Source organism: Tachyglossus aculeatus, chromosome 6 (assembly GCF_015852505.1).
Source record: "Tachyglossus aculeatus isolate mTacAcu1 chromosome 6, mTacAcu1.pri, whole genome shotgun sequence".
NCBI lineage: Eukaryota > Metazoa > Chordata > Mammalia > Monotremata > Tachyglossidae > Tachyglossus > Tachyglossus aculeatus.
In genome coordinates this window covers 6,091,018-6,102,789 of record NC_052071.1, presented here as the reverse complement: position 1 = coordinate 6,102,789, position 11,772 = coordinate 6,091,018, and the positions used below count along the sequence as shown (strand labels likewise).

At 45.4% G+C, this 11,772-nt stretch overlaps 1 protein-coding gene across 1 annotated transcript in view; it reads left to right on the top strand.

Moving 5' to 3' along the window:
• FAT4 (FAT atypical cadherin 4) overlaps nucleotides 1-11,772 on the top strand; it is a 153,067-nt gene that overhangs the window by 109,443 nt on the left and 31,852 nt on the right. The window contains 1 exon segment of the mRNA XM_038748420.1: nucleotides 11,601-11,705. Within this exon segment, the coding sequence (XP_038604348.1) occupies nucleotides 11,601-11,705 (105 nt within the window).

Genomic DNA, 11,772 nt, shown 5'->3' with positions numbered 1-11,772 from the left:
TACACGGGTTGTATCCGGGGGAGGCGTAATAACAGTATTTCTTAAACATTTACTTTGAGAGCGTGGTAATAGTGGCAGTTAGCCATCACAGGAGTAATTGGAGTAGTCCTGTAGTAATTATAGGAGTCATTAAGAATTGTAGTAATTGTAATAATAGTAGTATCAATCAAGCTAAGCACTTGGGAGAGTATTCATTCTTTCAACTGTGTTTATTGAGTGCTTATTATAATAATGATGCTATTGTTAAGTGCTTACTATGTGCAAAGCACTGTTCTAAGCACTTGGGAGAGGATAATATTACAATAAACAGACGCATTCCCTCCCCACAGCGTGGCCTAGTGGAAAGAGTCTGGGCCTGGGAGTTAAGGGACCCTTTCATCTATTTATTTATTGTCCTGGCCTTTCATTTGATAGGGGCTCGACAGAGAGGTTCAGCACAATTTACTTTGATTCTTTTCCCACTGAGGGAAGCAATGCAGCCTAGTCGAAAGAGCCCGGGGTCTGGAATTCAATGGAACCAAGTTCTCATCCCAGCTCTGACAACTGCTTGCTGTGTGACTTTGGGCAAGTTCCTTTTCTTCTCTGGGCTTCAGTTTCCTCATCTGTAAAATGGGGACTCGATCCCTGTTCTCCCTCCTCCTATTACAACAGAGGGTTGCAGCGGAAGTGTCGAATGTTCCAAAGAATCTGACAGATTGTGCCTCCCAAACGCTTAGTACAGTGCTCTGCTTACACTAGTCACTTGATAAATGCCATTGATTGACTCTGAGAAAGAACAACTTTAAACAAAGATACATTGCTGAAAAACCAGTGTCCTCCTAGATCATCAGCTCCTTGTGGGCAGAGAACACGTATGCCCAATCTGCTGGATTGGACTCTCCCAAGCGCTTAGTACAGTGCTCTGCACACAGGAAGCACTCAACAAATACCACCGATATCAGCGTGGCTCATTGGAAAGAGCACGGGCTTTGGAGTCAGAGGTCATGGGTTCAATTCCCAGCTCCGCCAATTGTCAGCTGTGTGACTTTGGGCAAGTCACTTCACTTCTCTGGGCCTCAGTTACCTCATCTGGAAAATGGGGATTAAGACTGTGAGTGCCAAGTGGGACAACCTCATCATGTTGTATCCTCCCCAGCGCTTAGAGCAGTGCTTTGCACATAGTAAGCGCTTAACAAATGCCATCATCATTATTATTATTATCGTTCGCTGCTTCCGAGGAATCTAAGTTGATCTAAGTGTGAATTTTAAATTATACAGCTCATTCTCTAGACTGTAAGTACATCTTGGGCAGGAAACCTATCTACCAACTCTGTTACACTGTACTCACCCAGGTGCTTTGAACAGTGCTCCGCACACAGTAAGCGCTCAATAAATACGATCCTAAATATGTAGGAGTTAACCACCGAATGTTTAGGAGGAGAAACAGACAGAGGGGCTCTGTGGGCTCTGTCCGTTAAGTACGCCGGACAGGGTGCAATCCTGACACTTTAAGAGAGAGGACCTGTGCAGAGGAGTAAATGCTAGTGATAGTGGCTTGCCTAGAGTCACTTGGTCTTTTTTGTCTCTGCCTGCCGGTGTTCCTACCGGGGAACAGAGTGCAACGAGCAAGGAGGAGGGCAGGGTTGCAGGACAGTCTGAAATACACGTGCCGACATCCCCGTACCGGTGTCAATCAGCTACGGGCTAAACTAGGGAGCAGTGCGGCCTAGTGGAAAGAGGCCAGGCCTGGGAGTCGGAGGACCTAGGTTCCCCTCCTGACTCTGCCACGTGTCTGCTGTGTTAACCTGAGCAAGACACTCTGCATCTCTGGGCCTCCGTTTCCCCATCTGAAAAATGGGGATTCGGTCCCTGTCCTCCCTTCAGCTTTGCCCAGGTGGGACCTGATTATCCTCTATCTACCCCAGCGCTTAGTACAGTACACGTAGGAAACTCTTAATAAAAACCACAATTATCTCAACAACTCAGGTCCCTGGAGCAGTGCTCAGCTCAGGGCTAAAACAGACATAGACACTGTGCTAATGTGGGATTGTCAGATGTGGCCGATTTGAAAACCTCGAGAGAAGCAGTGCAGCCTGATGGTTAGAGCCCAGGCCTGGGAGTAGGAAGGACCTGTGTTCTAATCCCACCTCCGCCACTTGTCTGCTGTATGACCTTGGGCAAGATACTTCACTTCTCTGGGCCTCAGTGACCTCATCTGTAAAATGGGGAGGAAGACTGTGAGCCCCATGTGGGAAAGGGACTGCGTCCAGCCTGATTCGCTTGCATCTACCCCGGTGCTTAGAACAGTGCCTTGCACAGAGTAAGCGATTAACAAATACCATAAAAAAACCCATAAAACCAAAATCCTTCTATTGCTGGGGCATGCAATAGTGGCCAAGATTTTCGCTTCAATTTTAATTTCAACGTCGGCTCATTTTCTCTCCCTTTGTCTGCCTGAGCACAGCCTATGAAGTAACTGGTGATTTGAACGGTTGTAAAATCAATCAGTCGTATTTACTGAGTGCTTACTGTATGCATAGCACTGTACTAAGCGCTTGGGAAAGGGCAATACCACAACAGAACAGAGTTGGTAGATACATTCCCTGCCCACAACCAGCTAGAAGTGAAGGAATCACTACTTAAAGGCCATCACTGTTTACCAAGTAAGTCCTATTCTCAGAATCGGTGGAGGATATTGGAGTCTAGGGAAATATCTGAGGAAATATCTAGGAGAAGCAGCTTGGCTTATTGGGTAGATCTGGGGCCCGGGAGTCAGGAAGACGTGGGTTCTAATCCCAGCTCTGCCATTTATCTGCTGTGTGGCCTTGGACAAATCACTTAACTTCTCTGTGCCTCAGTTACCTCATCTGCAAAGTGGGGATTAAGACAGAGAGCCCCATGTGGGACAGGGACTGTGTCCCACCTGATCACTTTTTATCTGCCCCAGTGCTTAGAACAGTGCCTGGCACATATTACATGCTTAACAATATCATAGGGGAAAAAAATGAAATGTTAACTATTCCCAGTTTGGATTTATGGAGAGAAGCAAACACACCAATGGATTTTGGTGGCAATCAATTAATGGTATTTATTGAGCACTCACTATGTGCAAAGCACTTACTAAGTGCTTAGTTAAGTCCAGTACAACAGAACTGGCAGACACTCTCCGTGCCCACAACAAGCACTCTTATACCGTTAGAGATTTATTGTTTTGAATTTCCCTTTTTTGTCTACTGTGCTTTTTTTTATTTATTCCCTTAAGGACCATTTGGCCTCCCCCCCCAGCAGAGCTCAGCTGGGTAATTTTTCTAGGAAAAGTCTGAGCAAATAAATGAATCTTGAAATCACTCCCGAATCCCCATAAACAATTACCCACTCTGGTGCCTTATTCCACAAAGCTGAAAAACCACTAATACTATTTGTTGACTCTACTGAGGTACAAGATTTACTGAATAAGGGTTTCCTTGAGCTGTGTTGAATTGGATGCGTTATACATAATCTCCCTGCCCAGTAAAATTAAAAACCTTTAGTAATTGGAAGCCTCCTACATTTTCTTCCCCCTATTGTTCTCCCGTTGAACTAATATAACCATTTTAGCAGGCACTTCCTTTTATGAGCTGCAAAAAACTGCAGTGCTATTGTGCAGAAAGAAACTTCCTCTTTCTGCATTCTATTTCAGAAAAAAGGGCACAATAAGAAACTCTTAGTATATTGGTATTTATTAAGTGTTTACTATTTGCTAAATGCTGGGGTACATGCAATACTATCAGATAAGCAGTGTAGACAGAGCCAAGGCCTGGGAGTCAAAAGGTCATGGGTTCTAATCCTTGCTCTCCCTCTTGTCTGCTCTGTGATCTTGGGCAAGTCACTTCCCTTCTCTGGAGCTCAGTTCCCTTGTCTTTAAAATGGGGATTGAGACCGTGAGCCCCGTGTGGGACAGAGCCTGTGTCCAACCCGATTTCTTTGTATCCACCCAGTACAATGCCTGACACATTGTAAACGCTCAACAAATACCACAAGTATTATTATTATTTTTACCTCAGATGGAGATTCTGGTCCACCTAGTTCTCAGAGTCTAAGAAGGGGGGAGAATGGGTATTTTCTCCCATGAAACTGAGGCCCAGAGAGGTTAAGTGACTTGCCCAAGGTCATCCAGCAGGCAAATGGCAGAGCTGAGACTAGAACACAGGTCTTCTGACTCCCATGACCATGCTCTTTCCACTAGGCAAGCCTGTTACTGTAGCTAAATTACTGATAAATTAATAAATGTAGATTCATTAAAACAATGTTAAATGTAGATATTCTTTAGAAGAACATTTTTAAGAAATGGAAAGGGCTGGCTGTATAAAATATTTCCCTTTACCCATGAAAAAGGCAACCACATCTTTTCTACTAAGTTGATTTTTCATGTGAGCAACAAAACCTTCTGAAAGGAGACTTTACTTAGGACACAGAACACCTTGAGGAAAAACAGTTCATATCCTTGGCCAGTTTAACCAGAACCCTCCTAATCACATCAAATACGCCTCCCCTGGGCATTGAATAGGAGAAAGAGAACCCATGAATAGTTATTGAAGCAAATATCCAAGGAAATTAGCCATAGCCACCCCCAAAAGCAGCCCCTGTCCTGGGAGTATGAAGGAACTGGGTTCTAATCCCAGATCCGCCACTTGTCTGTTGTGTAACCATGGGCAAGTCACGTCACTTTTCTGGGCCTCGATTACCTCATCTGTCAAATGGGGATTCAGTCTGTGAGCCCTTTGCGGGACACGGACTGTGTCCAATATGATTACCTTGTATCTACCCCAGTGCTTAGTACAATGCCTTGCACATAGTAAGTAGTTTGCAAATAGCATGAAAAAAATGCGGCATGGCCCAGTGGATAGAGCCTGGGCCTGGGAAGTAAAGGACCTGGGTTCTAATTTCCACTCTGCCACTTGACTGCTGTGTGACCTTGGGCAAGTCACTTCACTTCTCTCTGCCTCAGTTTCCTCAACTGCAAAAAGGGGATTCAATCCCGGTCCTCCCTCTTACACAGACTGTGAGCCCCAGGTGGGACAGACTGTGTCCAGCCTGATTAACTTGTATCTACCCCAGTGTTCAGAACAGCACTTGACAAATAATAAGAGCTTAACAAATGCCATTAAACAAAAAAACAAAAAAAGTGCAACCCATTGGTGACCCCAAAACTGGAAACAGAGGTGGATCCTAAAAGATCCAAGTCTGCTCACGAGCATGAATTAATGGAAAGAATCCAGGCCTGGGAGCTGGAGGCCCGCGGTTCTAATTCCGCCTCCGCTGCTTGTCAATCGGTCAGTCGGTCCGTCATCTTGATTCAGTGCTTACTGTGTGCAGAGCACTGTACTAAGCACTGGGGAGAGTACACTACAACAATAAACAGACCCATTCCCTGCCTTCTCTGTGACCTTGGCCAAGTCACCTAATGTCTCTGTGCCTCAGACTCCTTATCTGTAAAATGGGGATTCAATACCGGTTCCCCCTCCTACCTTACTATGAGCTCACGTCAGTCAGTCAATTGTACTTACTAAGCGCTTTCTACATGCAGAGCACTGTACTAAGCACTTAAGAGAATACAGTATAACAACAAACAGACACATTCCCTGCCCACAATTATGTGGGAGTGGGACAGTGTCTGACCTGATGACCTTTGGTCTTCCGCAGCGCTTGGCACATAGAAAGTGCTTAACACATACCGCAATTATTATTGTTAATTCCCTGCAACTTTCTGAATGAAAACTGCATTTTGTCTTGCACGCCAGAGGATTAGATTTCTTTCTTGCTTCCCTCTAGCCCGAGTCCAGTCAGCACTTTTAAACCCTCTGGCCGCCAGTCACTATGGTTAATTGCCTCTCAGTCCTAATTAGGTTAATGATGCAGGATTTTGTTTCTCATCAGAGGAGAATATGAGATTGTTTAACCAGGAGCATGGCAGAATGTCTGCTTCTCCCACATGCTCCAAAAGTCTTTAAGCCATTAACACCAGAGGTTAAATAGGCTCGTGTTCAGCGGGATGACCCAGAAATTTCTTTCTTTATTGATTTTTTTTGCTTTCTTTTCAGAAATGTGCTTTCTCCCTATGGCATTGGGTGGTAGCGCAGGTCATATTTATGCTAATGTTTTCCTCCCAAAGCAACTAGCTTAATTTTGGTTTGTTTGGGGTGTATTCTAAGTCATCTGATGAAATCCTGGACATACTCAAAAAGACTCTTCTTCACCGCCCTCCTCCCCCCCAAAAAAAACCACCAGGAGAAGGCTGGGAAGGATGAAAAGATGGGAAAGGGGGGAGAGAGAGAGAAAGATAGAGGAAGGAAGGGAAAGAGAAAAGGAGGGGAGAGAAATAGAGAGGGAAAGAGAAAGAGGAGGACAGGGAAAGAGAGAAGTACAGGGAGGGAGAAAGAAGTGGAAAGGGAAGGAGGAGGAAGGAGAGAGATAGAAAGAGGGAGAGAGAAGGAGAGGGAGTGAGAAGGAGGGAAAGAGTGAGGAAAATGGAGGAGAGAAGGAGATGGAAAGAGAGGAGACAGAGAAGGAGGAGGATGGAGAAAGGAGAGGGAAAGAAAACGAGGAATGAAAGAAAGGAGAGAGAAAGAGGAGAGGGAGAGAAGGAGGAGAGAGAAGAGGAAAGAGAGAAGGAAAGGGAGAGAGAGAGGAGAGGGAGAGAGAAAAGTTAAGACTGAACCTCTTTTCATGCCATTACCCACCCCGTGAAACTGTTATCCTCAAAAGATATTAACCTAAAATAGTTTTTCAAAAACCAAACAAGCAAGTGAAATTTCAGCTTCATAAACCTAAGAGCAATGAAAAAAAAAATCTTTTCACATGAAATAAGAACATGCATTTTCCTAATCTGACCTGGGGATTCTTGAAATTCCGGAGGATTAATTTGCCATGACAGAAAAAAAGAGTGTTGTTTTTTTTTTTTAACAATCATAAGCCCCAATTGTAGATTCATCTGAGAAGCGGGGTGAGCTGAAAAAGCCCCCCCCCTCTGGCAGGCGTAAGTGCTTTGTCTCCACTGATACTCATGGAGTCAGGTACTTTGCTGTTTCAAAAGAGAAAGAGAGAAGAGGGCAGGGTGAGGGAAAGTGGGGGAAAAGGGAGGGAGGATGAAAGAGGGAGAAAGGGAGGGAGAAGGAAGGAGAGTGAGAAGGGAAAGGGAACGGAAAGATGAAAAAAGGGAGGGAGGAGGAAGGAGAGAGAAAGGGAGAAAGAATGGAGGACGAAGGGGAGAGAGGAGAGAGAGAGAAAGGGAGGAGGCAGGGGGAAGACAGGGAGAGAGAAAGAGAGAAAGAGAAGGAAAGGTAGAGAGAAGGAGGAAAAAACGGAGGCAGGAAGGAGAGAGAGAGAGAGAGAGAGAGAGAGAGAGAGAGAGAGAGAGAGAGAGAGAGGAGAGAGAGGAGGGGGAGAGGAAGAAAAAGATGCAGAGGGAGAGGAGAGGGAGAGAGAAGGAGAGGAACGGGGAGAAGGAGAGGGAAAGAGAAGAGGAGGGAGAGAGAAGGAGAGGGAGGAGAGGAAGAGAGGAGGTCCATCTTCGACCCCTGGTTTGCCTGAGATGGAGAATGTAGACTTTAAATCATTCAGCCATATTTATTAAGCTCCTACTGGGTGGAGAGCACTGTACTAAGCACTTGGGAAAGTACAGTAGAGTCAGTAGATATATTTCCTGCCCTCAAAGGGCTATTAATTTGTATTTTGTCAGCTGCCTTTCACATTACACACCCACCCCATAAACTCAGAAAGAGGGATTACCTCAGAATAGCCTCATTAAGGTTTGAACAATCCATTTTAATTACACCCATTAATGATGATCAGGTTTTGCTTGGAAAAGAATCATTTCGTATAAGGAATATACCTCATGGGCTCCAGGCCGTTTGTGCACCCTCCCCGTGAACTCCTCATTTCCTGTTTTCCCATCTCTCATTATGGCAGAGGAGTGCAGAGTCATTAAGGTGTTTCAAATTCCAAATTCAGAATATCGGTTCTGAAGTCTAGGAGGTCCTCGTGGGAAACAAACATCTTAGGCCGGTTTGACCCACTCGATTTTCCGACATTCAATTTACCACATAATTGCAATGATCACATTTGAATTCCTGCTTGGATGCATGTTTTTACTGAGATTTGTGTCCATGAATTAATTTCCCAGAATGCCACTCTTCCTAATTATTAACACTGTCCATAATGATTTTGCTATTGTCCCACGTATCGACAACAGCAAAACCGCTCCTCCTTTCTCCTTCTGCGGTTTCTCTGGAATTGGGTACCAACCTAATGATCAAAGTCATTGTGGTATTTGCTAAACACCTGCTGTGCTAAGCGCTGGGATAGATACAAGATAATCAGGTCGGACACAGTCCCCTCCCACAGGTAGGAGGGAGGACAGGGATTGAATTCCCATTTCACAGATGAGGAAAAAGAGGCACAAGGGAGTGAAGTGCCCAAGGTCACACAGCAGACAGGTTGAGGAGCTGGGATTAGAACCCAGGTCCTCTGACTCCTAGGGCCATGCTCTAACCACTAGGCAATGCTGCTTCCTCAAAGAAAGTATCTTATCCCCCCAGGTAGAATGCTCTGTCACAGAAAAGCAGCAACCCAAATAAAATGAATCCCCAAAGCAGCAACCCACAATCCATCATCCGTATTTATTGAGTGCCTACTGTATGCAGAGAACTGTACTAAGAGCTTGGGAGAGTACAATACAAAAGAGTTCATTCATTCATTCAATCAATCATATTTATTGAGTGCTTACTGTAAGCAGAGCACTGTACTAAGCACTTGGAAAGTACAACTTGGCAACTTGGTAGATATGTTCCCTTCCCACAATCAATCAATTAATCCTATTTGCACAGCACTTGCTCAATGCAGAGTACTGTACTAAGCACTTGGGAGAGTACCATATAACAGAGTAGGTAGACCCTCTCTGCGCCCACAATGAGGCGGGGAGACGGGTATTGATATGAATGAAGAAATTATGGATATGGACATAAGTGCGGTGGGGCTGAGGGAGGGGAGAATAAAGGGAGCAAATCTAAGTGCAAAGGCAACGCAGAAGGGAGTGGGAGAAGAGGAAGACTGTGAGCCCATTGTTGCATAGGGACCATCTCTATATGTTGCCAACTTGTACTTCCCAAGCGCTTAGTACAGTGCTCTGCACACAGTAAGCGCTCAATACATACGATTGAATGAATGAATGAATTAGGGCTTAGTCGAGGAAGGCCTCTGGGAGGAGATGGGCCTTGGATAAGGTACAAACTAATCAGTTTGGACACAGTCCCTGTCCCACATGGGGTTCCCATCTTCATTCCCATTTTCCAGATGAGGGAACTGAGGCCCAGAAAAGTGAAATGACTTGCCCGACGTCACACAATAGACAAACGATGGAGCCAGAATTAGAAGCTAGGTTATTTGACTGCCTTAGCTCGTGCTCATTTCCCTAGGCCACACTGCTGATTCTTCTTTCATCCCCTCCAATTGTTGCCCTCAAGGCAGAGCAAACATTCCAGAAAGGACGGTATTGGCCAAGCAGAGGCCTGGAGCGGGGCCATTCTATGTGTCCAGTAAAAGTGGTATGTACTGAGTGCATTGCACTGGACTAAGAGCTTAGGGAAATACCACAGATGGGGCAAGTTTCCACTGACCCCAGTGAGATGAGGGTGAGTATCCCGGATGAATTTACACCAACTTCCTGAATTTACACCGATTTTTTAAAACGGTATTTGTTAAGAGCATACTATGTGTTATAAACACATAGCACAGTTATACAGCACTGTTATAAACACTGGGGTAGATATAAGATCATCAAGTTGGACACGGTCCTTTCCCGAATGAGGCTCACGGTCTAAGTAGGAGCGGGTCGGATCAAATCCCCATTTCAGTTGAGGAAACAGAGCCACAGAGAAGTGAAGCAACTTGCTCAAAGTCATACAGCAGGTAAGCATGAAGCAGCATGGAAGTCGAAAGGATCTGGGTTCTAATCCCACCTCTGCCACTTGTCTGTTGTGTGACCTTGGGCAAGCCACTTCACTGTGTCTCAGTTACCTCACCTGTAAAAGGCGGATAAAGACTGGGAGCCCCATGTGGAACCTGATTTTCTTGCATCTACCCCAGTGCTTAGTACAATGCCTGGCACATCGTAAGCACTTAATAAATACCCGTAAAAAGCCCTAATAAACCCAAGTCCCCTGACTCTCAGGCCCGGGCTCTTTCCACTAGGCCACACTGCATCATTTACCTAAGCAGATTGGCTTTCTAATTCATCAACCATTACAGCCCGACACATATGCTATTAATCTCTAAACGGGTGAGAACCTGCGAGAAAAGTGCCGGCGGAGATCTGCGGTTTCCATTCTCCGGAAACTAACACGTTTAATTAAAGTCAGAGTGGTATCTCGCGAACTGCCGCTCAAGTAAGCGCATAATGATTTCTGTGACTGATTTGGAGTTCGCATTGCTGACCTCCAACTAGTCGGAGAAAATCGGCATGAAGGAGTGAAGTGTGCGGGCTGGGTTGGAGTAGGAGAGCACTTCGCTCCTCTAATAACCAACCTATTCACTGTACCTCCATCTCATCTACCTCGCCGCCGACTTCTTGCCTACGTCCTCCCTCCTCGTGTCTGACAATGACTCTCCCCACCTTCAAAGCCTTACTGAAGGCCCATCTTCTCAAAGAAACCTTTCCCGATTAAACCCTCTTTTCCTCTACTCCCATTCCCTTTGGCATCGCCCTGATTTGCTCCCTTGACCCCTCCCCCAGCCCCACAGCACTTAGGTCTGTATCTGTCATTTATTTATTTCTATTAATGTCGGTCTCCCCCTGTAGACTGTTAGCTCGCTGTGGTCAAGGAACATGTCTACTTACTCTGTTATATTGTTCTGCAGCATGGCCCAGTGGGTAGAGCCGGGTCTAGAAGTCAGAAGGCCTGGGTTCTAATTCCAGTTCTGCCACTCATCTGCTGTGTGACCTCGGGCAAGTCACTTAATAATAATAATAATAATAATGGCATTTATTAAGTGCTTACTATGTGCAAAGCACTGTTCTAAACGCTGGGGAGGTTACAAGGTGCTCAGGTTGTCCCACGGGAGGCTCACCATCTTAATCCCCATTTTACAGATGAGGGAACTGAGGCACGGAGAAGTTAAGTGACTTGCCCAAAGTCACCCAGCTGACAATTGGCAGAGCCGGGATTTGAACCCCTGACCTCTGACTCCAAAGCCCGTGCTCTTTCCACTGAGTCACGCTGCTTCCCTAATGTCTTAATGCTTCACTTAATGTCTCTGAGCCTCAGTTACTTCGTAACAATATTGGTATTTGTTAAGCGCTTACTGTTTGCCAGGCTGTACCTCATCTGTAAAATGGGGATTAAGGTTGTGAGCTGTGGGATTAAGGCTGTGGGACAGGGACTGTGTCCAACTTGGGTAGCCTGTATCTCCCCCAGCTCTCAGTATAGTGCCTGGCACTTAGCATTAAACAAATATCGAAAGTGCTTAACAAAATAAATGAACAAAATAAACCTTCTTTTGGTATTGATGAAGCACACGGTAAGTGCTCAGTCAATATGATTGATTAATTGTATGATTGATTGATCAATCTTTTTGGTGACTTTCAGGTAAAACGTGTGAATCTCCCATCAACCACTGCGAGGGTAACCCGTGCTTCAATGGTGCCACGTGTCAAAGCGATGTGGAGACGTATCACTGCCGTTGTCCGTTTGGTGAGTGAGATATCACTTGTCATTTCCCCCAGCATTCATTCAGTTCAATCATGTTTACTGAGCGCTT